This window comes from Acanthamoeba castellanii (genome assembly GCF_000313135.1).
Source record: "Acanthamoeba castellanii str. Neff unplaced genomic scaffold scf7180000084669, whole genome shotgun sequence".
Classification (NCBI taxonomy): domain Eukaryota; phylum Discosea; order Longamoebia; family Acanthamoebidae; genus Acanthamoeba; species Acanthamoeba castellanii.
Window position 1 is genome coordinate 107,438 of NW_004457554.1, and position 25,796 is coordinate 133,233.

The following is a 25,796-nucleotide window of genomic DNA, read 5'->3' on the forward strand; positions in this document are numbered from 1 at the left end:
CGGTCGCCCTGGAGGCCGATGCCGCTGCGCCCCATTGTCCTTGCCGCCCCCGACCCAGACGACCCTCTTCTGGAACGCCAACAGCAACAATCCCAACCGCAACAGCATCAACATCACGATCACCATCATCATTATCATCAACCACCAGCGCAAGACACGGCGGCCGCCAGCAGTACATCGGCGTACTCCAGCGCCGGCTGCCAGCACTGTGCCAGCGGGCCGCTGGATCTGCGGCCGCGTATCTACAACATTCGCACCAGCAACGAGAACGGCGATAGCGAGGGGGAGCGATGGAGGTGTGCGGAGCGAGCGGTCACGTGTTCCCGGGAGCAGGGCGCAAGCAGGCGCGGGTGCGAATGCCCGAGAGCGAGCGCGAGCTGGCGGAGCTGCAGGAGAGCGGGGGCTGCGCGATCGAGCAGAGCGTGGTGCGTTACACGGACGAGGAGGGGCGGACGAGGTGCAGGCTGGTCATCTACGTGCGGAGCCTCGTAACGCCTCATCGACCACGCGACTCGTAGCGAAGGTATTTTGTTCGATTTGTGGATTTTATTGACTGGTCCAAGCAAGTCCCATAAAAAGAAAAAGAAAAAGAAAGGGAAAAGGAAAATTAAAAGAAGGAGGAAGGTGGAGATGGAGGCACCAGGGCCAGGGGACAGCAACTGGACTGGCGGGGGTGGTGAGAAGAGCTCCAAGAAAAAGGATAAGAAGAAGGACACCGAAAAGAAGTACTTCACGGTGAAGAACTCGAAGGCCAAGTCCTCCCCTGCCGCCAGCAAGAAGGACAAGGAAAGGGAGAAGGGGGAGCGAGATGAACGAATTACTGCCAAAAATCGCGGTGGCTCGCGAGACGAGGCCGAAGCGGAATTGGAGCCGGATGAATCCTCCTCAGCCAGTACAACCAGTCATACCGTGCACGACGAGCTCGATCTCACGCTCGACGACCTGAGCACAGGATCGGACGTGGAGGTCATCGAAGTGCCCATACGCGCCTACGAAGACCGTACGCATTCCTCAGCATGCTTTCATTCATCAATCAAGTAGCGCACAACAAACATCTTTTTCAACGCTGGGTGCGTAGAGGACCACTGGGCGGTAGTGGCGTGTACAGGATCGCCGCCTCCGTCTCGCAACAAGCACACCGCCGTCCACTACAACGGTACGCACAAACCGCACACACACCATCATCACCAGGACTGACTTGGCCCATGGCGCTGCACGCGTACGCAGGGTCTCTTTACTTCTTTGGCGGAGACGACGGCAACTCGCGGCTTAACGACCTCTACCAGTTCATCATTGGTACACTGATGAGTGCTGTGTGGGGCGGCGTGGCGTGTGCGTGCGCGTGTGCGTGCGCGTGTGCGGTTGATGTTACATGTCATGTCGCACTATGTTACATGACGCGGTGCCGACTGACCTCTGCTGCACGGTTCAGCCAAGAAGGAGTGGAGGAAGGTCGCCACGAGTGGCAATCCGCCCAAGCCGCGCTACTACCACTCGGCGGTGGTGGAGGGTCCCTGCATGTACGTCTTTGGCGGCTACACCGATCATAACCACAACGACACTTTCCAATACCACTTCGGTACTGCGCCTCTCTGCGTTGCGTGTCGTGTCGTGTCGTGCGGGCGCGTGAGCGTGTGCGTGTCGTGCACGACCTCACCACGCGCGGGCGCAGGCACGCGGGAGTGGACGCAGCTGGAGTGCGCGGGCGAGGTGCCGAGTCAGCGATCGGGCCACAATGCGGTGATGCACAACGGGGCCATGTACGTGTTTGGCGGCTACGACGGCAGTAAGCGCTTGAACGACCTCTTCAAGCTCGACATCAGTACTTCCCACTCCCAGGCCGGTAGTGGTTGTGGTGTTAAGGTCGCGGCTGACGTCAGCTTGCTATGGTCGGCCCTAACGTATGAGGTAAGCGAGAGTGGGAGGCGGTGGAGAGCACCGGGAAGGCGCCCACGAGCCGCTGCAACGCGTCGGCTGTCGTGATCGAGGGCTCGATGCTCGTCTTCGCCGGTCACTCGGGAGTCGCCACCAACGCCGATCTCTATGACTACAATTTTGGTACCAAACTCCACCACTGTTTGGCATGTTGCGTTTTAATCCTCGCAAGGTGGTGGTGCGGTCGTGTGTCGTGCTATGCGTCGACATGTTGTGTGTCGTTGCTCACACCTGCCTCGATCTGCGTGTGTCCTCAACGCATAGCGTCGCGCACTTGGTCGCAGATCGAGTGCTCTGGCGATGCGCCCTCGAAGCGGCTCGGGCACACCAGCGTCTGCAACCAGGACCACATGTACATGTTTGGAGGTACCGACTGGACTAGTGCTACACGGCATGACGCCACACGCCACACGCGCCACGCCCACGCGCCACGCGCCACACACCACGACACACGCCCACACGCCACACGCAACACCGCACACGCGCACGCAACACCGCGCACGAAAACACTGACAACATTGGTGCAGGTACGGCGGCAAACAATTTCTGCAACGATCTGTACCGGCTCAACATCCAGAAGAAGGAGTGGGTCCTGATCCGAACCACCGGCCCGACGCCCTTCTCGCGCTGCTACCATACGGCTGTGGTGCGTGCCCTCCCCTCATTCTTGCTCTCTTCTTTCTCCTCCGCTTTCGCTCTTTCGGAAAGGACCAGTGCCCAGCGCTCACCCCCTTGGGCCGCTTACCGGCCGCACGATGACAATCATCAGGTGGTGGACACGGTGATGTACATCTTTGGCGGCGCGCCACCAGACGCCCACCCGTTGGACCTCTACAGCTTCACCTTTGGTACACGACGCACACGACGCACACGACACGACACACACGACACACACGCGCATGAGCAAAGTTCTGAAGGCTTGCGTGGATGGACGGCGAATGAAACAACAGCGGCCGTGGATCCGCCGTGTACGCTGAGCGATGACATGGGCGCGTTCCTCGAAAAGGGTGAGCTGGCCGACGTTACCTTCCTCGTCGACAAGGAGTCCATCACCGCTCACAGCCTCATCCTGCACGTCCGGTACAGACCGTCACACGCACACGCACACGCACACGCACACGCACACGCACACGCACACGCACACGCGCACGCCCACGCACGACACATCATGATGACGGGTCTGGGCGCCAGGTGTCCACCGCTCTATGAGCTAGCGGCCCAGGAGCAGCAGCGACCAAGCGCCGAGGGTGGAAGCAGCATCGGCGGCGGCGGCGGCGGCGGCAAGAAGCAGAAGCGGCAGGGCAAGGCCAAGGCCAAGGCCAAGAAGGACGAGTCGTCCACCTCATCGTCGCCCCCTTCGTCGTCGTCTTTCCCCGCTTCCTCGTCCGCCGCCTTCTTCGCGCCAGTCGAGGTCGAGCTCTCCGACGTGCCCTCGGCCCAGGCCTTCCGCGAGATCCTCTACTTTATCTACACCGACGAGGTGCGGTTCTCCCCGAAGATGACGCTGTCGCAGCTGTTCGAGCTGCTGGCCCTCGCCACGCGCTTCCGCCTTGACCGCTTCGTTCGCCTCTGCGAACGCTACATCATGTACGCCGCCACCTTACTAGCCCGCCTGGGCGGCTCCCGAGGCCCTGGTTCTCACTGTGTGTGTGCTGTGTGTGCTGTGTGTGGTTGTGTGTGTTGTGTGGTTGTGTGTGTGTGTGTGTGTGTGTGACAGATCGTCGGTGTCGCTGGACAACGTGATCGCGGTGCTCAAGCTGGTGCAGAGCGACAAGGGCGGCGTGGTGAGCGCCGTGGTCAAGGAGTTCAGCATCATGTTCGTCCTGCGGCACTACCAGGACGTGATCGTGCAGCAGGCCTTCGAGACCGTGGGTCCGGCGCTGCTGGTGGAGATCATGCGCCTCTACCAGCAGTTCACCGCCACCAAGTCCTCCAAGTACCAGGCGGCCGCGGCGGCCAGGCCCGTGGAGATCCCACCGAGCAAGCTCGCCGACGATCTGGCTCGGCTGCGACGCGACGAGACCACCTGGGACTTCACCTTCTACGTCCGCGGTACGCACACGCACGACACGCACCGCAGCACACGCACGACACGTACCGCCGCACACGCAACGCGCATGGTGGTCTCATTGTTGTTTGGCTGCAGGCAAACCGCTGGGCGCGCATCTGGTGATGTTGTTGGCGCGCACGGGCTTCTTCCAGGGCGCGCTGCGAAGCACGATGAAGGGCGGCGACCTCCACACGCGCCAGATGGCCGTCGTCATCGGTTCGGTGCAGCCCACGCCCGAAGCCTTTGCCAGCTTCCTGGACTATATCTACACAGGTGCGTGTCGTGTGTCGTGTGTGTCATGTGTGTCGTGTGTGTGTCGTGTGTGTCGTGTGTGTGACTCACCAATGCGTGTAGGGCGAGTGGACACTCCGCCCGATGAAGCGGTGTACCTGCTCACGGCCTCGGGCTTCTACGGGCTCACCAACGATCGGCTCAAGGCTATCGCCAGCAAGCAAATCACACAAAACCTTCACCGGTACACGACACGCACCACCGCACACGACCGCACACGCGCCTCATACGTTCTGGATGCGCAGGAACAACATTTTGAGGGTGCTGGAGGCGGCGAGCGACGTGGGCGCCCGGCAGCTGAAGCACTTTGTGCTGGAGCAGGTGGTGAAGGACTTTGCGCACCTCATGCGCACGCAGGCCGACCAGGTGCGCCAGCTGTCCAAGGCCCTCCTCATCGACAACATGACCAGCCTCGCCCCCACCATGCCGCCCTCGTCTTCGTCATCGTTGTCGTCGTCCCTCTCCCTCTCGCCTTCGGCCTCCTCTTCATCATCGTCGTCGTCCTCTTCGTCCGCCTCGCCCTCCGTTCCTCCCGCCCAGTCGGGCCTCGGCTCCGACTCCTCCGGCACTCGCCCTTGACTGTTGTAATATTTATTGGCGCCTCGAAAACACAAATAAATAAATGCCTATTTATCTGTATTTTGTTTTACGTTTTGGAGGCAAAGAAGATGAGGCACGCTGGCGGTGGGGCGCCGAGGGCCAAGACGATCTACGCGCTGGTGTTGGTGTTGCTGCTTGTGGTGCTCGTCGGGTGGTACTGTTACTTCGTTGGCGCCAAGATGGAACGCGACGCCCTCCTCCGCGGGCATCCAGAGTTGGTGGCGCGGTGGGAGGTTGATGAGATCATCGAAGTGGGCGCCAAATCCAAATGCGCTGCGCTGTACCCACACCCATCTGCGCCTTTCTTTTTTGAATTTTATTTTTATTTTGATAAATTTATTTATTACTTTATTTCATATGAAATACACAAAATAAATCCAGGGTGGAAGCGGAGCGGCTGCTGGGGTTGCGCGAGGGCATGGAGACGCACAACAAGTGCCAGGAGCAGGAGAAGCAGGTGGACGACCTGATGGTGGAAGTGGCCAGGCTGAAGCAGGCGATGACCGAGGCACAGCAGCTGCAGCCCGAGGCGAACAACCAGAACTCGGCGGCGGCGGCAGCGGCAGCGACCACGACCGACGGACCGGACCAGGACCCGGAGCCAGAGTCGTCCCTGCGCGGCGTGGGCCTGGCGTCGTCGCCGCACACCAAGGGCCAGGACGAGGTGGTGGTCGTGCTGTGGGACAACTCGTGGGGCAATCCCTATTACTGGGGAGCTGGCGACGTACGTCGAGACTCTGTGTGCGTGCGTGTGCGCGCGTGTGTGTGCGTGTGTGTGCGTGTGTGTGTGCGTCCTTGCGTGCGTGCGTGCGTTGGTGTGTGTGTGTGTGTGTGTGTGGCTCATGCGTTTGTTGTAGGTTATTCCGCCGCCCAACTATGCTGGGTTCGAGATCAGGAAGCCGCAGTGTCCCACCAAGTGCACCTTCACCAGGGACAAGTCCATGGTACGACGGCGATGACGACTTTTGTGACAAACCCCTGCGTCACCGCGTGGAGAGCGCTGACACGTCCGTGTGTGTGTGTGCCCCCACAGGTTACGGTGGCCGATGCGCTCCTCTTTGACGGCTGCTGGTACGGAGCCAACCTCGAATGGAAGGAAAGGTAACGCCCCAGAACACACGCCCACCGCACACGCACACGCTCACACGCACCGCCGCACACGCACCGCCGCACACGCGCTGATGGTCCAATCTGGTAAACACACATCGACATAAGGCCGCCTTACATGCCCGAGCGGAGGAAGGGCCAGCCGTGGGTCATGTATGCCTACGAACAACCCAACTCCTTCAGTTTGCTTGCGCACAAGGAGTACTTGGAGCTGTTCGACCACAAAGTACCCGAGCGGTCTGGCTCGCTCGCTATAATGCAGGCCTAACACCCCGCGCTGAATCGCACACGCACTGCCGCACACGCACCACCGCACACGCACACGCATGCAGATGACGTACGCCAAGGATTCGCTGGTTCAGATCACGTACATGTGTCCGTGGGGCAGCAAAACGCCGGCCGACCTGCTGAAGCCTCCGCCGGCCAAGACTAAGGACAAGCTGGTACAAGCGCCTGCCTTGGCGTGTTTTCTTTTTTATTATTAATAATTCTTCCCTGACGTGGCTGGCCGCAGGTCGCCTACATCAGTTCCAACTGCAACGGCGGTGGTGCTGTCGCCCGGACCGCCTACGTGGAGGAACTCATGCAGTACATTCAAGTCGACAGGTGCGGCCCCACCTCTCTTTGCCCAAAGGGTGCAGCGATTGTCGTGTGTGTCGTGTGTGTCGTGTGTGTCGTGTGTGTCGTGTCTGATTGGAGTCGACGTCCCGTTCGCAGTTTTGGGCTGTGCTTGCATAATGCCAACCTGCCCGAGGGCAAAGGGTGGCACGACTCCTTCGGGAACCTGATGGAGATCAAGATGCGCGCCATCTCCGGTACGACAGCCAAACTACGCCCCTAGCGCAAACATAGTATATGTATCTGAATATTGTTTTTGTATGTTCTTGTATATATTCTTTATATATATATATTGCTATTTATCTGATTGAATGAAATGTAGAGTACAAGTTCTTCCTGGCCTTCGAGAACGACGATCAGGTCGCGGACTACGTCACCGAAAAGATGCTCAACGCCCTCTACGCCGGCACTGTCCCCGTCTACCGCGGCGCTCCCAACGGTACAAGAAAACCACTCGCACGCGCTCGACAGAGATTACACACGACACACACGACACGACACACACGACACACACGACACACGACACATGACGCGCGTTCTGCTGCTAACTGCTTTATTCCTTGTCCCCGTGGCGGCAGTTGACGACTGGGTGCCGGGCGAGAATTCGATCATCGAAACCCGCGACTTTGATTCGCCCAAGGAACTGGCCGACTTCCTCCTGAGCCTCAACGAGGACGACGAGGCCTACAATCGCTATTTCGAATGGAAGAAGAACCCGTGGCCGCCGCGCTTTCAGACGCTGCTCGACAACTGCGTGTTCTTCGCCGAGTGCCGGCTGTGCCAGGCCCTGGCCGGCGCGAGAGGCGAATCGGCGGGGGCGGCGAACGGTACCGCTCAATAATGGCCACCTGTGTGCATGGCTGGACACTAACGCACCGCGTCGTGTGGGCTGCAGCTACGCTCGTGCCCAAGGGCACCATCGATGCTTTTTCGCTTGAGTTCAATCGTGTCGACACTCGCATCAAGCTCACCGACGACTCCGTTGTCGTACGTCGCTCTCTGTGTGTGTGTGTGTGTGTGTGTTGTGGTGTCGTATTGACGTGTTAGTGTTGCATGTGTGCTGGCGTGATGCTACAACAGGTGCCGACCAGCCGATCGCTGGAGCTGGAGGACAACTACACGCTGATGGCGTGGATCAACCTCAACATGATCAACGATGGGCGCATCATCGACAAGGCCTCTGCTGGCAAAATCGATGGATACGCATTCGATGTGCGCCACGCCTCCGAAGGCAGGGGAGTCGTCAGGTACGTACACGACAAATTTCACGACGCACACGACGCACACGACGCAACACGATCACAACACGGCACACATGTCGCCTAAGGCTCATCGCTCGATGATGACTCGCACCCAGGCTGTGCGCTGCCGGCAGTTGCTTCACAGGCGGCAGGCGCCTTCTGCGAGGCGTCTGGTACCACGTGGCGGTCACCTTCCGTAATGCGAACGAAGGCGTTCGCTTTTATATCAACGGTACGGTACCGCACAGAAATGGACACATGTTGTTGCGCTCAACATATACACATTTATATAACATTGAGATATACATTTACATACAGTTCTATAAATGTTTAATTAGAAATTCACTTAGCTCGTGCGTGTGTGCATAGGGCGGCTCGACAAGATAGCGACCCCGAGCGCCCCGACGGCCAACAATTCGTATCCCATCAAGATCGGCCACCCATCGAACCACTACAGTACAATTACTATTCTAATTCTTTTTGTTATTCTTTTCGTTTTTGTTGTTCATCATCTGGTGCGTGTGTGAGTTGAACTCTCCTCTCATTGTCTGTCGGCAGATGGATGGAGAACGGTGCACAAGGGCGGCGTGTTTGATGGTCTCATCGATGACGTGGCCATCTTCAATCGTGTCCTATCGCCGCAGGACATCCGCGACTTGCGGTACCGACGAATCACAGGCGAGGAAAAGGTACCGTGTTGCGTGTGGCGTGTGGCGTGTGGCGTTAATCGATTGTCGGGTGCAGGGTCTGGCGGCCTATTGGGGGTTCAACGAGGGCGAAGGGCGGAAGGTGCACGATGCGTCGCCCCATCACAACGACGGAATCATCTACGGCAGCCCGCGCTGGGTGCCCACTGTCACCAAGCCCCTGTTCGAAGAAACGCTCGTCGAGACGATGTGATGCGCGCCCAGCCGACATGAAGCTCTCTACATCCGTACATTGTCACTCCCTCAAAGCTACTTATTTATATCTTATTGCCAATAATTTACATTCAGAATTATAAAAAGATTATTATCAGTTCAACGGTCATATCCTTTTTTGGTGTGTCTTTCTTGTTTAGGTAATATTCGTTTTCTTTTAAGCGACGTTTCCTCTAACGATAGTGGCCCGTGCTCTAGCAGAACTGGAAGTGGAAGTGTAAGAAGGCCTGGTGGGTTACGCACATCTTGGAAAGGAACTGATTTTTCTGATTGTCCCCTCATCCCCGCATTCTACACCCCTCGATTCGACCTGCCGGGGGCGAACAAACACCACGTACGCTCTGCCGCCCAATCGTCAATCGATTCTCGCTCCCCCCTGGCGCGATCAATATGCCAATATATTTCTATATCTTTATTTATGGGTAGCACAACATTTTTAGAATAATATCACGACTAATTATTTTTGTATGGTTGTCGTCAGCCTCGGAGGAATGAACGGCTCTGCCCCCGCCGCTGCGGCGCCGCAGCCGCACAAGCCGGTGCAGCGCGGCGACAGCGCTGAAGGGTACCCGTCACCGGTGGCTCCTGCGGCGAGCCCGACGTCAGCGCCGGCCGTGCGCGACGTGCGGGAGCGTAGCGGACCGTGGCCCTCTTCACCACGCTGGCCGAAGGGATGGAGGAAATGCAGAAGCGGATCGCGAGGGCCAACAACAACAGCGGAGGGCCAGACAATTCTCTCGCCAGCAGCGTGCCGGCCCATGCGGTCTACTATGGAATGTCGACAATGGCGGCGGCGGCCAGGCGGGACTCGGCGGCTCCGCGGTCGCCCTTCGCCGAGCGGAGCGCCCGCGACAGGCCGAGACCCAGCGCTGGCACGCCGACGCGCGAGCAGAGAAAGAGACAAAGAACGCGAACGCGAAAGCGAAAGAGAAACAGATGAGCCGCAGCGAAGAGCGACGACTACGACGACAAAGAAAGAAAAGAAGAAAGAAGAGAAGAAGAAGAAAAAGAGACGTGAGGCGACGACAGCGACAGCCTCTGGCCAGCCAGACGAGAGACGGAGGCGGCGCGCGGGCTCGGACGCGTCGTCGACCCGCGACAGACGGGCGAGCGACTCGTGGGACGCAGCGGGTGGGGAAGAGATCAGGAGGGCCATTGACTCGGCGTCGCCAGCGACAAAGCGGCGAGGCGGCGCTGGCGCAGGCGGGGGCGTGGCACCGTCGTCGCCGGCGGCCGAGCAGCGCAAGCGACGGCCCAGCGTAGGCTCGCGGGGCAGCAAAGACCCATCAGAAGACGCCGGCGCTGCGCCAGAAAAGAGAGAAGAGCGAAAGGAAGAACGAAAGAGAGAAGAGAGAAGCGGCGGTGGCGGCAAGGCCAAGACTGCTGAGGTGAGGTCAGCAATGGCAACAACGTTGTGCGGCGCAACCGGAGCGGGAGCCTGGGCGAGCCGGCGGACAAGACGCAGAACAACGTGGCCACCGCGGCGGCTAGGCCGCGGCACCGGCGGAGTCGGAGTCGAGTCGAGGGCCGGGGCGCCACCGACGAGGTCCGGCTCAGCGCTGACGTCACTGCGACTGACGTCTCCCTCGGCGGGCGACGCGAGCGACGACCGAGCAGCTCCACCAGGGACCCGTCGACCTCCCGACAGCCGTCGATACCGGCGCCATGCGGAGGCCTGACCGACCGGTCGCCCACTCCGCGCGTAGCCCCGCTCGACCTGACCCGCCCACGCCCGCTGCCCAATTGGGTCGACGATCATAGTGTGGGCGACGAGCCCGGTGCCGGCAATGACGGTGCGCCCAAGAGCGGAGGCCGCAAGAGTTCGCTGCTGGACAAGATGGCGCACCTGCTTCTGAGCCCCGGCCGGCGCCAGCGTGACGGCCAGAGCGCGACCGAGCAGACAGCGACAGCGCTCGGGGCCGGGGCTGCGGGCGGCAGCCGATCGCAGCAGGGCAGCCGGCGGCCGAGCAACAGCAGCCTCAGCGATAGTGGCGACAGCGCGCCGGTCGCAACCCAGCTGAGCGACAGCGCGGGGAGTAACAAGACGCGGACGCCGCGGGAGCGCGGGCGGAAGGACAGCGCCGCGGCGGCGGCTGAGGAGCGAAACCAGGCCGGCGCTGGCGCAGAGCGGAGCAGGTCGGCGTCGGCGAGCGGCGACGATGTGGCAGACGGGGCCGTCAGCCACGGCGCGCCGCCAGGCCTGCAGCAGGCCGAGCCAGCCAAGCGAGAGGCTGGCGGCATCGGAGGGCCAGACACTGCGCACGACCTGCCGACGGACGAGGCCGTCATCGCACCCAAGCGACGCGCCGTCATGGCCCTCCGCAAACGATTCAACACCGGTAACCTTGCGACACTGTGTGTGTCGTGTCGTGTCGTGTGCGTGTCGTGTCGTGTGCGTGTCCGTGCGTGCGTTATGCGTGTTGTCAACTCACATCTGGCATTCCAGGGCCGAGTCCATTGGGCGAACCGGCCCTGAGGCGAACCGAGAAGTCCAAGCAGCTCAAGCAGCAGGCCGGCGCCTGGGTCTCGAACCGGGCCAGCGACCCGCTCAGCCTCGACGACTACCCCTCAACCACCAGCACCGACGGCGGGCTCGGCCCCAGCGGCCGCAGCGGCCGCAGCGCCAGCAACCCCAACGTGTCGCGGTCGGAGATGATGAAGGTCAAGTGGGGCGACTGCACCCGCGACAAGCTCGACCTCGAGGACCAGTCATCGTCACCGTCGTCGCCACGGAACGGCGGCGGCGGAGTGGAGGAGCTGGACATGGTGCGGGGCATTGGGGTGGGCAACGCGATAGGGATGGGCACGGTGCTGGTGCGGGACGAGATCCAATCCGACGCGCGCGAGCCGACAACCGACGCGGCGGGCTCGCCGCTGCCTCGTCGCGTGCTACGCTCGTCGTCGCAGAACGCGCGGCTCCACAGGTACGCACACACACACACACAGTAACTATCATCATTCCGTGCATTCCATTCCATTTTGGCTGACGTGGCACATGACGCATTTGGCAGCGTGCTGGACCAGCCCTCGTTCCTGCGCCAGGCCTCGCCGATCACGCTGGAGCAGGTGTTGCGCAACACGTCGATGCGGAGGATCTTCCACCATCACGTCGAGAAGACCTTCTGCGCCGAGAACATTGAATTCTACGTCGCCGTGCATCGCTACAAGTACGACAACTCTCGTTTTTCAATCAATGCCTTCATTCTTTTTTTCGCTTTCGTTCTTTCGTTCTTGCTCTTCTTAATGTGGCTTGCTGACGTCATCGCCCAACGCTGGGCGTGGACCACCGCAGGAATTTGTTCCCCAATGCCATGCAGGAGGGTGCGATGGACACGATCAAACAGTCGGCCGAGCACATCTACTCCACCTTCATGGCCCCGGTACGCGCTTCCCCTTCATTCCTTCGTTGTCCTCTATTTGGCCTTTTTTCTTTTGTTTTGCGCTTACACACGACCACCGCACACGACACACGACACACGACACACGACACACGACACACGACACACCGCACATACATTAGGAGGCGCCCAAGCAAATCAATGTGGACGTCACGATGGGGCGGAATGTGAAGGCCAAGCTGGACAACCCCACCAAGTACATATCGGCCTTCCTTTTGTGTTCGGGTGTAGTAATGTTCTAATCACACACACGCACCACACACACAACACACACCCACACACCCACACCCACAACACACAACACACATGCAGGGAGATGTTCGACGAGTCGCAGCGGGCCATTCAGGAGCTCGTGCACTGCTCGATCCTGCCCAAGTTCTATCAGTCGACCGAATTCAGGACCACCGCCGGTACAGCCGGCAGTCTCTTGCTCGGCTTCCGTTTATCCAACTCCTCACACGACACACGACACACCGACACCACACGACACACGACACACACGACACACGCACACACGCACGCACACGCACACGCACACGCACACGCACACACGATAGAATTCGAGGAGGTGAAACAAGCGCTGGCGCTGGAGAACGAGAAGCTGCAACGGATGCTGGCGAGCCTGAGCGAGCAGCGCAATCGCATCGCCCTGCTCGAGCAGAAGCGGGCCATGCTCCACCAGTACTACAACAATTTTGAAGAAACCGCCGCCGAACTTTCCAGGTGCGTGTGTGCAATCGTGCGTGCGCGTGTGCGGTGGCGCATGTGCGTGTGCGTGTGCGGTAGCGCGTGTGCCGTCGCGCGCGTGCGTGTGCGGTGGTGCTTGTGTGTGCGAGTGCTGAAAAATGGAAGCAGGAAGCGACGTGAGAAGGAGCTGCGGCTGCTGAGTGAGATGGGTTCGGCCTACGACGCACCGGCCGTGCGGGGCCGCGAGGCCGCGGGCGGGAAGGAGGCCCAGAGCGGAGGAGCCCCGGCAGAGCAGCAGCAGGAGAAGGGCCTGCCCGCCCTGCGCCGCTGGGCGCTGTGGTCCGACCAGGCCAAGCCCTACACGTCGCCCCTCGACCACCTCCTCAGCATCGAAGGTCCGTTGTGTGTCGTGTGTGTGTCGTGTCGTGTCGTGTCATGTGTGTGTGTGTTGTCGGGTGTTGTGTCGTGTGCGGTTGGTAACAAAATGCTGTTGGTTGCCAAACAGTGATCGAAGCCAAGGATCTGGTGGCGCGAGACAAGCGCGGGTTCAGCAACCCGTACGTGGTGGTCAAGTACGGGAAGCAGAAGTGCACCACCCGCACTGTATTTAAGAACCTCAACCCGCGCTGGCGCGAGCACTTCCTCTTGTACGCGCCCTTCCCTGTTTATTTATTTTATTATTTAATTAATTATTTAATTATTTAATTACATTTACATTTGATTTAGTATTTGCTCATATTTGGACGTAACGCACATTATGGCAAATGCGTTGCACAGTAATGTAAAGCAAGAGGAGGCTCATAAGCTGTGGCTCACGGTGTGGGACTACAACGTCATCGGCTCCGGCGAATTTTTGGTGCGTGTCTCATGTGTGTGCGGTCGTGTGCGATCTTGCCGTGTGTGTGTGTGTGTCGTGTTGCTGACTCTGCGCCATCATGGAGCGATAGGGGTGCTTGAGCTTTGCGTCGCCGAAGCTCTTCATCAACAGCAGCGACCGCTGGTGGACCCTCGAGGCCCGCAAGGACGGTGAACTCGTCAGCGGCAAGATTCGGCTCATCCTCCACTTCCGCAAGGTGCGCTTGCTTTCCGTGTGCGTGTGGTGTCGCGCGCGTGTGTCGTTGCGTGTCATATCTGATCGTGTGCGTACGTGTGTGCGATCGTGTGCGCACGTGTGTGCGCACACAGCAAATGGACCGGGACGAGGAGCTGGAGCTGGAGCTGCAGAAGGTGCGCAGCGCCATCCGCGAGGAGATGGCCACCCTCCAGAAGACCTCCGGGCCGGGCGGCCTCTGGGCCGGCCGACCACCGAACCAGAAGGACGACGGCGCCGGCGGGGCGGCGGCCCCGAAGGACCAGGTCGAGAAGCTCGTGCGGACTCTCAACGAGCGACGGCAGAAGCTCGAGAAGGAGGTGGTCGACCGCAACCGGGAGCGAGGAGAGTCATCATCGCCGCCGTCGACATCGTCGTCATCGTCGTCATCACTTTCATTGTCGTCTTCGTCTGGTCCATCGTCATCGTCATCGTCGTCATCGCTCGACAGCAGCAACGACAAGGGCCGAACCGATTCGCTGTCTTGATTGTGGTTGAGTTGTCATCATTTTTGAATTCCATTTACACACACACACACACGGAGGCCCTCTTCTAACAGTGCGCGAGGCCCTCTTGTTGCAGGATGTAGTCGACGGCCTCTGTGTGTTGTTGAAGAAGAGCCACATGCAAGCATGGTCAACACTTGTCTTTTGTTTCTTTTGTTGAGGCGAAAGGTGGGAGTGGTTAGTACCGGTGATGGAGGGGCAGACGTGGGTGGCCGGGTGCTGCGAGTCGTTATCGTCGGTGCTCTGGAAGCAGCCCGTGCGCACCAGAATCGAAGTCCAGCCCATTCCATTCGCGCCCTTGATGTCTGATCGCAGCAAACAAATGTAAAATACAAAATAAAATAACAAACACAAATAAAGAAATAAACACAAATAATGTTAAAATAATGTCATAGGTACCGGAGAGTGGATTGTCGCCGACGGCGTAGATGCGCTGTGGCGGCTCGGCGTGGCCTCGCTGCTCCAGCAGCTCCGTGATTCGGCGGATGGCGTACTCGTAGGTGGCCCGATAGGGCTTGCCAAAGAGCACGCTCTTCAGCTCCCGCCCGCTAACGCTCTGTCAGTCGACCGCACACGCACACACGCACCACACGCACCACACCACACACCACGACACACCACCGCACACACGCACACGAGACGACACACGCATGACACGCATGAGAAACAGCGAAACTTGATGGTTGGTGGTTGTGTTGTTGTGCGGCGCACCTTGTACAGGGCTTCAAGGCACACGTGGAATGCGCCGTTGGTGAATCGCATCAGGTGGAACTGGTTGGCGTAGGCCAGGTCCGGGTTGGCCAGGAACACCGGGAGCTGCTGCTGCTCCTCGTCGCCAGCCTCTTCCTAAGCACACATGCACAGTGCGTCGTGTGCGGTTGTGCGTGTGCAGTGTGCGATCGTGCGTGTGCGGTTGTGCGTGGTGTGCGTGTGGTGTGCGTGTGCGTGTGCGTGTGCGGTTGTTGTACGGTGATTGGCGCGGCTCGCCTGGAGGTGTCCAAAATGTTGCCGTTGGTGAGGACGAGGTCCACGCAGATCTGCAAGGCCTCGCCCCAGTCCTCCGGATGCTGCACGGGTTTCATCATCGTTAAAAGTATATCGTTCGCGGGTGTGTTGCGTGTGCGCGTGCGGTGTGTGCGGTGCGATGGCGTGCAACTGGTGTGTACGTTCAAAATGAAGATGGCTTCGAACACCGTGGCGGCGGCGGGGGCACGGGGCGCTGTGGTCTCCGCCGCCGGCTCGACCTCGTCGTAGCGCTTGGAGGGGTACAGGAACGGGTGCCGCCGCGCGAACTCCTGGATCGTCACAAAGTTCGTGAAGCCATAGCTACAGCCGGGCCGTCAGCTAAATTAAATTGGTTTTAATAATTATAAATATAATTATAATTATAATTTGATTCTGTTATAAATTGAAAAAAATAAATAAAAAGTCGGTGGCCGTACTTGGTCATGACGCGGGTGGCGGAGGCCACGGAAGAGCCGACAGCCAGCACCGGCCGGTCGGCGAAGCGGGGCAGCAGGCCGCGCATGGGGGTGTGGGACTGGACGAGGCGCGCGGGCGAGATGGCGTCCCAACCGAGCAGGCGGCGGTAGTGCGCGGCCTTGCCCTCCTCGGTCTCTCCGCCGGAGTTGGTGACGAAGATGAACGGCACCCCGGCGGCCTCGAGCCGCTCCAGCGCCTCCCGCGCGCCGGCGATCGGCTCTGGCCCCTTGTGCAGCACTCCGTCCACGTCCAGCACCACCGCCGCAGCACCGTGCCCCACACCTGCCGTCGCACCCTCCATCTTTGAATTGATTTTAAAACCAATTTTTAATTCAATGAAAAGATCAAGAAAACTAAAAAGGAAAGTAAATGAAAAAGCAGGAATGTTTGGTATATTTAAATTACACTTGGGTGGAGCCAGAGGCCTCTCTTGGATCAGAGGATCTGGTTCTTCTGGGCATTGCGCGGCTCGCGCTGGAGGGACACCTCGAAGAGCTCCTTCTCGCTGGGGCATGTCATGTCGTCCAGGAAGGTCGCCACCGCGCCCACGTAGGTCAAGTTGTACCCACTGTTCTGGTATTGCCCAAACAGGTCTATCACCCTGTGTTGTTTGGTGTGTTGTTTGGTGTGTTGCGTGTTGTGTTGTTTAGCTGCATCGTCCATCATTGTGATGGAGCTCAACATAGCAGGTGCTGAAGAAGAAGAAGAAGAAGCTGAAGCGTACCTGTGGACGAGGCTCCGCTTGTACCAATTGATGAGTCCGTTGGTTTCGTCAGGGTTGCCATCTTCCATAAATCTGAACCCGATCTCAGTGAGCTCAGCGCACACGACACACACACGCCGACACGCCGACACGACACGACACGACACGACACGACACGACACGACACTCACACACCGCCGCACACGACACACGGGTGGTTTGCGTACACGAGATCGGACAAGTGGACGGCGATGAAGGGGATGCAGGGCGGGTTGATGGAGGCGAGGGTCTCGCGGTAGGCCTTGTACGACCCCTCGGGCGACATCAGCGTCTCCAGTCGCTCCAGGGTCTCCAGCGATTTGCGGGACATGAGCGCCTTGGTCCACTTGAGCCGCGCCACGCACGCGTTGTTCATCCCGCTCACCAGCGCCATCAGCAGATTGAAGTTGTTCATTCGCTCCACGTGCTGCGCCCAACGAAAAGAGAAGAAATCGTAAGCGACCGTGCGCCGTGTGCGGTGCGTGTCGTGCGATGCGTGTCGTGTCGTGCGGGGGGGGGGTGTACCTTGGCTATCTTGATGAGCGACTCCCATCGCTTGGCGCGGTATTTGGCCTTGACGGGCTCGAGGATGAGCGAGATCACCCACATCGACGTTTCGTTCCACTTTTGGATCATGTGCAACACGTTGAACGCCTTGTGGTGCAGCTTCTCCTTGTTCCACGCCTGTGGCACATCGTCATCGTCGTCATCATCGAGCGTTTAGCCGCACGCATCACACGCACCGCACACACACACGCACGCAACACACTCACACACACACCACCGCACACGACACTGAGATGGGCGCACGCACTTGGTCGAGCAGCTCGGACGATTTGATTTCGCGGTAGAGCAGGAACTCGCGGAGGGTGAGCTGGCGCGCGACCTCCTCTTCGTCAAAATCGAAAATGGACATAGCTACGTCCGCGCCCGCGCCCGACACCACCTCCGCCCCCACCTGCACGGACCGCCGCCACTTCTCGTGCCTCCGTTCCAACTGCGTCATGCGTGCGTGTGCGGTGCGGTGCGTGCGGTGTTAGGGTTGCCAGGGTTGATCGATTGAGGCTCTCGTAATACCTTGGGCGCAGGGGCGGTGGAGCCCTTGCTGACGATTAGGACGCGGCCTCGGGTGACGCGGCTCTTCAGCCCACATGTCTGCCAACAACAAACAAATACATAAATAAAATAGTTAATGACACGTCAGTGCGTGACGTGGCGCATTCCAACAGTGGAATGTGGATGGATGGGGTTTGGGGTGGGGTGTGGCCACGTACTCGCTTCACGATGGCGTTGCGGAGTACGCCGGTCACAGAGTCGTGGCCGTCGACGGCCAGGCTCTCGTCGACAAAATTGACCACGGTCTGGATGAGGTCGTGGTCGAAATCGTCAAAGTGTTGCGACACCCAATACTTGAGCACGTTGCACACTCGCAGCTGGATTCGCTTCACCTCGGAGTCCGAGTGGGTCGCGGCCGGTACGTGGTATCTGTGCGCAGGACATCGACGGGTAAGCACCACAGACAGACCAGAAAGCGCGAAAACGAAAACGAAATCAAAAACGAAAAATAAGATAAAAGAAACAGATAAAAGAAATAGATAAATCACGTCACACAGAGAGAACGGGTACCGCTCGATGAGCTTGTTGAGGAGCGTGCGCGGATTGGTAAAGGAAAGATAGGTCATCAAAAACGCGTGCATGTATCGCACATCTGAGATCATACCACGACAACGACGCAACACCAGGGCTTAGCCATCGCAGTACGAGCGAGAAGGAAGGTGTGTTGTGTGTGCTGTGTGTGCTGTGTGTTTGTGCATTTGTGCATTTGTGCATTTGTGTTTGTGTGTTGTGTGCTTACCGGTGGCGGTGGCGGAGGTGAGGTGTATGACGAGCTTGTTGAGGGTGCCGGCGAGCAGGACCGTCTTGCCGTCGGTCCCCGTCTCCAGCGTGCAGTACTGCGGACCCTCCGGCTCGGTCCATATATTGACCCGCTCGCCGTACTTTCCCGTGTCCTCCTTGCCTGCAACATAATAAATCAATAAATAAAGAAATAACATTACAAAAAAGAACAATTAACCATTAAATAAAAAATAATGGTACCGATGGTGAGGGTGGAGGGGAGCTGCTCGAGGGAGACCTTGACGGTGCCGACGGTGATGCCATCGCCCGCGGCGCCGTCCTTGTCCTTGCCGCCGCCCGCCTTGGAGGCCTTGGGCGGCTTCTCGCTGCCCTTGCCCGACCGCTTGGCCACCATCGCCGCGGCGGCCATGGCCAGGCCCTTGGCCCCGTCGCCGCCGGCGTCACCGGCTTTGGCCGCCCCGCTGGGCGTGGGCAGCTGCTGAGCCGCAGCCATCTTAACGATGAGCGCGCACGAGGGCGGCACGTTCTGGTCGTTGAGCGAGCTGCGCGGGTTGAGCGCCGCGGGCACGGCGGGCGAGTGGAGCGTGAGCTTGTCCGTCTGCGTGGTGTCGATGCGGAAGCGGCGGCAGATGACCCGGATCACGTCGTCCACCGGCGCCGAGAAGTCGATGTCGACCACCTGCTCGCGGCCCATGATCACAATCGCGACCGGCTGCAGCTTGACCCGCACCTCAAACTGTACAACGTGTGTGTTGCCAAGTGTGAGGGAACGCTTGGAATGTGGTTGGGGGGACGTGTGCATACCGACTTGATGCCGTAGGACCAGATGGGCATCTGCGGGCGGAACTCGACGCCGGCCTTGTTGCACAGTTTGTACTTCTCCTTGGACTCGCTGACTTGCAGGTTGTTGAAGAGAAGCAGATCGTACAGGTCCTGCACCGTGTCGTGCGCTCGGAACTTGTACACATCCCTGCAACACCCACGACACGACACGACCAAAGACATACGACACACACGACACGCGCGTAAGAGTGTATGCAGAGATATAGGGCGGTGAGTAGCGTACGTGATCCGGTCTTTGCCCAAAGGAACGGTCAGCGTGAATGATTTGTACAAAGGTCGCAGCTCAATCACAGCCTGAACGACACACACGACACACACGACACACACGACACACACGACACACGACACACAGTGAGAAGAGCAGGCACAGGACGTGGGTGGGAGTGGGCGCACGTTTTCTTCGAGGCGGAGTTCGTCGAGAGATGCCGCGAGGGGCATCCACATCTGTGAGGCCGGGACGAAGAGGGCGGCGCTGAAGCGGTCCTTGATAGGGAACAGCTTGAGCGCACGCCGCAGCACGTCCTTCACCAGGGCGGTCCGGTTGAAACCCAACAGACACTCGTTCAACCCTGTACCGCGTTGCGTGTGACGTGACGTGACGTGTGTGTGTGTGTCGTGTGTGTCGTGCGTGTCGTGTGTGTCGTGTGTGTGCGTGTGTGTGCGTGTGTGCGCGTGTGTGTGCGTGTGTGTGCGTGCGTGTGTGATGAGCTACAAGTGTGCGTGATGAATGATCGATGTCAGGCAAAGCGCGAGCCGTAGACATTGCGTACCCTTTTGGTCGCCGCAGGTATTAACGACACGCAGGTGAAGCTGATTGAGATCCTTCAGTTGCTGGTGCATTCGCCGAAACTCTAGTTTCGTCTGCAGACAGGGCCGCGGTCAGGCACCAACACCGGCGGTTCCATACAGGAGCGGTCGCAAGTAAACGACACAAATGTGAGGCGAGAAAGAGAGAGAGAGAGAGAGAGTACCGCAATGCTCGGCGCGTGGGTAGCGAGCAGGTCGTCCTCCCTCAGAGACTTGCCGTCGGCGGTGAACAGCGCGTACTCGTCCTGCATTGCACCAACCACTGTGCGTTGGCTGATGGCCAACAACAGAAAAAACAAAAAAATAATACAAAAATAATACAAAATACAAAATACAAATAAAAGGACGAGCGCGCGTAGGGCGTACCAGAGGATGCTGGGCTGAGTCGGCGATCTTGCGCGTGATCTTGTGCACCACTTCCCACACAGTCGTGTCCTCCTGTGCTCGAGAGAACAACAGCCGGCTCAGATGCAACGCACCACCGCACACACGCGCGCGCATGGAGAGAAACGTGCACTGTACCTCGACGCGCTGCGTATAGCTGGATTGGTTGTCGCGAATGGAGATCTTCACCAGCTGCGGCGGCCTGTCGGGCAACACCAGATCCAATTCGTCCTGCAAACAAAGTCGTGATTCCACACGTTAGCGTGTGTGCGTGTGCGACGTGTGCGACGTGTGCGACGTGTGCGGTGGCGGAGAGCTGCGGTACTTCGTCGCGTAGGTTGTAGGAGGCGAGGGTGCGCTCGCGGTAGAGGAAGAACGGCGAGCCGCCCTCGTTGCTCCGCTCGCCAGGCACAGGAAGCGCCACGGCTTCCGTATGGCCTCCTCGAGCGACGCCCCCTGATCGCCGCCGCCGCCGAACGCCGAGATCGAAGAGCTCGACGAAGAAAAAGGCGATGGTGACGATGAAGACGAAGACGAAGACGAAGACGGTAAAGACGACGACGACGACGAGGTCAAAGTGGTGGCGGACGAGGCGGGCGGAGGAGGCGGCAGGGCGGAGAAGAGCCGGCGCACGGTCTGGTCGATGGCCTCTTCGACGGTGGAGGCCGGGGTGAACTGGAGGCGGATGCCCACGTCGCGGTCCGGGCAGTAGACGTTGAGCAGCACCAGCGGCGGGGCCGAGGCCACGTCCGTGGCCGAGAGCGCGGACGAGAGCGAGGTGGTGGTCAGCGATGCTGAAGAAGTAGAAGAAGAAGACGACGACGATGATGATGATGGTGATGATAGAGGCGAAGACGGGGACGAGGAGAGATAGGGGTCGTAATGGTCCGCGCGGCGTGTGGGGACGGAGCCCGCGGAGGAGGGCAGATGCGACGTAGATGCGGATGAGTCGCTGGAAGAGGAGGCAAGAGAGGAAGAGGAAGAAGAGGAGGCGGCCATGGCCATGAAGATGGTCGGGGTGGAGGGCAGGGACGAAGAGGAGAGGGAGAGGGACGAACGCGCAGATGAAGAGGGCGATGATGGATGCACTCTACGTTCGGCCGGGCTGCGGAGGATGATGGAGTCGCGCTTGCCCGGCTGGGCGCGGATGGCGCTGGGCGGCAACGAGGAGGAGATCGCAGATACAGAAGTCGATAAGGATGACGATGAGTGGGTGGGGCTCAGGCCTCCATTTTGCCAGGACATGGCTCGCTGTTGAGTTCAAATTTGAATTCAATTTGAATCGTCGGTCAATTGTCCGCGAGCGCGAGAGGAGATGACGTGAGGAGATGCAGAGCCGGTCGGGCCGTTTTCAGGGGAACGAAGAGGCAGCACGTAGCGGGAGAAGAAAGATGAAGAGAAAGAGATTCAGCGGTGATGTAATGTTTTTGGATGCGAAGCGATCAGCAAGAGGGCGGGGCAGCGACAGTGCGGCCTTGGGCCGTCGTTCGTCGCTTGGGAGCAGATGAGTAGGAACACTCCCTTGTTGTGGCTGGCTTCTTGTTCGTTTATTGTTCGTTTTCAATTTTGAACTCTCAACCCAAATTTTGGCCACTGTGTCTGAAATTACTTCAGCCAGCCCAACCTTCAACTCCCTCAAGATAGGGCTGCCTGGGTGGTGGCCTTTTTGAATCATTCTGTTCTGGCAGCTGCCAGGGACTAACAAATGGGGAGGCTTGAATGGAGGTTCTGTCTCTTGCTTGTGTGGTGAGAATGGAGTCAAGGCAGAAGAACGCTGATGGGCCTATCTCAAAATCCAAGAAAATTGTTTTCCGCAGGAAATGTGAACGGAAAACATATTTCTTGACAGCCTTCGCTCCCGTCGAAACACTTGTTGGGCGTGGAGAGAACAAGAGGAAGGAGAAGGAGATCTAGAACAAGAAGAAACACCACCTAGTTTCTTAGCATCGTTGGAGCAACCTCTCATTTCCTCGAATCGGCTCCATCTTAAAGACAGCACCTTCTTCTTCTTCACTTCTATCCCAAGCCGAAATGCGAGCCCAACAACCGCCAGGGCTTCAGCCTCGCCGCCCCTCTGCCCCCACAGGCCAGAAACTCTTTCATGGCCCTGAAATCGACGACAATGAGGTTAAATTTTCGACCAAGCTGGGTACGGGCTGCTTCGGTACCGTGTGGAAGGGCTCATGCTTCCAGAAGGAGGTCGCCGTCAAGATTCCCGTCGTTCAGAATCTCAACCGCGAGCAGCTCGCCGCCTTCCGTAAGGAAGTCGAAATCATGAGGTACTCCCCCCCCCGCCGCCGGCACCGATTCCTGGGCGTTGTGGAGGTAATTAATTGAAATGAAATGAAATGAATGGCTGCGTGTAGTACCAACCACCATCCAAACATCATCTTGTTCATGGGCGCCTGCACTGTTCCGGGAAAATTCAAGATCGTCACCGAACTCATGGACACCGGTACGTACGGTCCACACCGTGTGTCGATGGCTCGACCGCGACTTGTCTTCTCGCCGCACTCACACTCGGTGGCCACTGCGCGCGAGCCAGACCTGGAGACGCTTCTCCACAGTGACGTGAGCCTGAGCCTCTACGAGCGCATGAAGATGGCCAAGGATGCTGGTGCCCAACGACACACACACACACACACACGAAACACACAACACGCACTTTCCTCTCCTCTGGAAGAGCACTCACCTCATGATGCCTTGTATTGGTGGCGACGACGCAGCGCTGGGCATGAACTGGCTGCACCACTCGACCCCGACCATCATCCATCGCGACCTCAAGGTGCGTTCAGTGTAAGCCGCTCGAGGCTGTTCTTGTTCCGGAGGGTGGGAGACTCACGACATGCACGTCACATTCCGTGGTCATCACCAACAGACGGCCAACTTGCTCATCGAGAAGACCGCCAATCTCTACCGCGTCAAGCTTTGTACGTTCCCTCTTCTGCTGCCGCTGCTACGCAGTTGCCTAGTTCAAATTCCTTTCGCTGTGCGGTCATTTTGGGGCTGTAGCGGGTGGAATTCGAGTTATTTGTCATTCATATGTGGGTCCACGCCGCACGTCGTGGCTGACGATCGATGGTGTGGCGATGAATCGATGAATTCAGGCGACTTTGGTCTGAGCGAGATCAAGCCGAAGGAGCGCGCCTGGCTGCAGGACCCGAAGAACGGCGCCAAGGGGACGCCCCTCTTCATGCCTCCCGAGGTGATGATGGGCCAGCCCTTCGACGAAAAGTCCGACGTCTACAGGTACCCAACGCAGCCCACTGTTGATGTTGTTGTTCGAGGGCTTGGGCGCTGATCCGGTGCATCACAGCTTTGGTATCGTGCTGTGGGAGATCCTCACGAGGAAGGAGCCGTTTGCGCACTACGACGACTACGACGAGTTCACCGAGGCCGTGTGCGACCGCCACGAACGGCCGCCCATTCCCGACAACTGCCCGCCTTCTCTCCGGCGACTCATGGAGGCCTGCTGGTGCGCTTAGCAACTTCCCTCCTCCTTTTTATCAAACAATGTGGAGGAGATGATGAAGGAGACGAAGCACTTGATTGAGGAAAATTAATGTTTGCATTTTGCTGCGCATCGTGGTTAGGCATCCCGACCCGAGGAAGAGGCCCAACTTCGAGGACGTCAACAACCACTTGGACATCATCCTCATCCACGCGGCCATCTACGACGAACAGGTAACCGCCGCGTTCACACCTTTTCTCTTTCTGTTGTCTTCTTTTTCTTCTTCTTTTTCTCGAGTCGTGTGTGCGTAGAGGACTTACTCGGCTTTCGTCTCGTCTCTACCTGCAGGGTCGTCGCTTCTGGCAGGAGAACTTCATCCGGATGGAGGAGGCCGAATGGGACCACTTCGTGGAGACCTTCTACAAATTCCTCAGAATTGACCGCCCCGAAGACGACGTCACTCCGGACGAGGTGTGTGCGTGTGCGTGTGCGTGTGCGTGTGCGTGTGCGTGTGCGTGTGCGTGTGCGTGTGCGTGTGCGTGTGCGGAACACTGTCTCGCTTTTTCCAATCACTCAATCACTGACGACGCACTCTTGTGCAGGTGTCTCCGTACCTGTTGGTGGGGACCGGCGGCAACCTCTCGGCCTCGGGCGAGTTCGAGATCAATGCCGGCGACGCCTCGCAGAAGTTCGCCGAAGACCACGTGCCGGCCAACGAGATCCTGAACCTGCGATGCCTCAAGACCCTGCTGGTCAACCACGACAACAAGTCGGGCGACAAGAAGGGCTACGTCAACGTGGAGCGCTTCGGCAACATCCTGAACTGGTTCGGCCCTCTCATCAAGAAGAAGGATCGCACTCCTTTCCTCGACGCCATCCGCGAGATCCTCCAGGAGGCTTGGTTCCACGGGTATCTATTCCCACCCCACCCACTTTGTGTGTCGTGTGCGTGTCGTACCGTGTGTCGTGCGTGTCGTGCGATCGTGTTCTGATGACTTCATGAACGCGTGCGCAGTGATATCGAGACGGGCGAGGCGCAGAGACGGCTCAACGGCCAGGGTGCGGGGTGCTTCCTGGTGCGGTTCTCTACCAACCCTTCCCACCCTGGCTGCTTCACCATCTCCAAGGTGTCCGCCAACGGCAAGGTCGCCCACATCCGTACGACCCTCCCTATCTTGACACGCACACCGCACACCGCACACCGCACACCGCACACCGCACACCGCACACCGCACACCGCACACCGCACACCGCACACCGCACACCGCACACCGCACACCGCACACCGCACACCGCACACCGCACACCGCACACCGCACACGCAAACACAACACACAGCCACCGCACACGTCGACTGATCGTGCTCACGCGATCGTCGTGTTGCGACCAACAGGCATCAGTCACTCGGCGGAGGGCTTCAGCGTGAACGACGAGCACACGTATCCCTCGCTGCCGGAGCTGGTCGAGAAGCTCTCCAAGGCGCTCGATCTGCGCTTCCCCTGTCCTGGCTCGCAGTACAGCCAGCTCTTCTCGGCCGGCGGCAGCGTCGACCTGGGCGGCTACGTCAGGTACACCGGCGACGACGACTACGCCCGGGGCGGCAGGAAGTGAGTCGCCTGCGCTCGCCGGCAGCACCACCAGCCAACAGCCAAAGGCCCCTGATGCTGCTGCTCACACGACGCACCACCAACACTACAAGGAACGCCCCCCACCCAAACCCAAGCGAGCTGCAATGGTCGTGGACAAGCCAGCCACGTGAGATCCCCATGGGGATGATGCATTGATGT

At 59.0% G+C, this 25,796-nt stretch overlaps 7 protein-coding genes across 7 annotated transcripts; 4 read left to right on the forward strand and 3 right to left on the reverse strand.

The window, feature by feature from the left end:
* Window positions 1–630: 630 nt before the first annotated feature.
* ACA1_112100 (BTB/POZ domain containing protein) lies at window positions 631–4,855 on the forward strand (the record flags this gene model as incomplete). The annotated part of the gene is made up of 16 exons (XM_004341997.1): window positions 631–1,000; window positions 1,109–1,156; window positions 1,228–1,296; window positions 1,433–1,579; window positions 1,673–1,822; window positions 1,909–2,058; window positions 2,200–2,301; window positions 2,463–2,581; window positions 2,705–2,783; window positions 2,886–3,015; window positions 3,127–3,522; window positions 3,653–3,987; window positions 4,082–4,258; window positions 4,340–4,460; window positions 4,522–4,597; window positions 4,643–4,855. The coding sequence occupies 16 exons, from the start codon at window positions 631–633 to the stop codon at window positions 4,853–4,855; spliced, it is 2,682 nt and encodes an 893-aa protein (XP_004342046.1).
* An 89-nt stretch (window positions 4,856–4,944) lies between these two features.
* On the forward strand, window positions 4,945–8,742 carry ACA1_112110 (glycosyl transferase; the record flags this gene model as incomplete). Its single annotated transcript, XM_004341998.1, has 16 exons — window positions 4,945–5,156; window positions 5,258–5,600; window positions 5,734–5,820; window positions 5,910–5,977; window positions 6,092–6,209; window positions 6,316–6,426; window positions 6,498–6,589; window positions 6,701–6,798; window positions 6,924–7,040; window positions 7,180–7,428; window positions 7,497–7,588; window positions 7,682–7,848; window positions 7,977–8,074; window positions 8,212–8,298; window positions 8,401–8,531; window positions 8,587–8,742. The coding sequence occupies 16 exons, from the start codon at window positions 4,945–4,947 to the stop codon at window positions 8,740–8,742; spliced, it is 2,226 nt and encodes a 741-aa protein (XP_004342047.1).
* A 788-nt stretch (window positions 8,743–9,530) lies between these two features.
* ACA1_112120 (uncharacterized protein) lies at window positions 9,531–9,918 on the reverse strand (the record flags this gene model as incomplete). The annotated part of the gene is made up of 2 exons (XM_004341999.1): window positions 9,531–9,631; window positions 9,777–9,918. 2 exons carry the CDS (start codon window positions 9,916–9,918, stop codon window positions 9,531–9,533), a joined length of 243 nt encoding a protein of 80 aa, XP_004342048.1.
* A 244-nt stretch (window positions 9,919–10,162) lies between these two features.
* On the forward strand, window positions 10,163–14,425 carry ACA1_112130 (regulator of g protein signaling domain containing protein; the record flags this gene model as incomplete). Its single annotated transcript, XM_004342000.1, is given in 13 exon segments — window positions 10,163–10,176; window positions 10,194–11,101; window positions 11,209–11,686; window positions 11,774–11,929; window positions 12,055–12,142; window positions 12,283–12,356; window positions 12,473–12,570; window positions 12,718–12,883; window positions 13,016–13,242; window positions 13,353–13,494; window positions 13,625–13,703; window positions 13,795–13,920; window positions 14,033–14,425. The coding sequence occupies 13 exon segments, from the start codon at window positions 10,163–10,165 to the stop codon at window positions 14,423–14,425; spliced, it is 2,949 nt and encodes a 982-aa protein (XP_004342049.1).
* A 64-nt stretch (window positions 14,426–14,489) lies between these two features.
* On the reverse strand, window positions 14,490–16,226 carry ACA1_112140 (HAD hydrolase, family IIA subfamily protein; the record flags this gene model as incomplete). Its single annotated transcript, XM_004342001.1, has 7 exons — window positions 14,490–14,536; window positions 14,629–14,748; window positions 14,843–14,999; window positions 15,155–15,289; window positions 15,412–15,510; window positions 15,610–15,769; window positions 15,886–16,226. 7 exons carry the CDS (start codon window positions 16,224–16,226, stop codon window positions 14,490–14,492), a joined length of 1,059 nt encoding a protein of 352 aa, XP_004342050.1.
* A 134-nt stretch (window positions 16,227–16,360) lies between these two features.
* Window positions 16,361–21,803, reverse strand: ACA1_112150 (RasGEF domain containing protein; the record flags this gene model as incomplete). Its single annotated transcript, XM_004342002.1, is given in 22 exon segments — window positions 16,361–16,526; window positions 16,650–16,721; window positions 16,856–17,094; window positions 17,193–17,351; window positions 17,482–17,625; window positions 17,745–17,822; window positions 17,942–18,152; window positions 18,294–18,375; window positions 18,523–18,684; window positions 18,765–19,260; window positions 19,329–19,494; window positions 19,591–19,661; window positions 19,761–19,936; window positions 20,138–20,228; window positions 20,339–20,419; window positions 20,541–20,612; window positions 20,697–20,789; window positions 20,884–20,953; window positions 20,971–21,014; window positions 21,192–21,352; window positions 21,465–21,510; window positions 21,648–21,803. 22 exon segments carry the CDS (start codon window positions 21,801–21,803, stop codon window positions 16,361–16,363), a joined length of 3,036 nt encoding a protein of 1,011 aa, XP_004342051.1.
* A 786-nt stretch (window positions 21,804–22,589) lies between these two features.
* Window positions 22,590–25,620, forward strand: ACA1_112160 (dual specificity protein kinase; the record flags this gene model as incomplete). The annotated part of the gene is made up of 12 exons (XM_004342003.1): window positions 22,590–22,837; window positions 22,925–23,013; window positions 23,104–23,175; window positions 23,285–23,343; window positions 23,437–23,488; window positions 23,666–23,807; window positions 23,875–24,033; window positions 24,152–24,242; window positions 24,358–24,480; window positions 24,612–24,919; window positions 25,025–25,167; window positions 25,403–25,620. The coding sequence occupies 12 exons, from the start codon at window positions 22,590–22,592 to the stop codon at window positions 25,618–25,620; spliced, it is 1,704 nt and encodes a 567-aa protein (XP_004342052.1).
* Window positions 25,621–25,796: the final 176 nt, after the last annotated feature.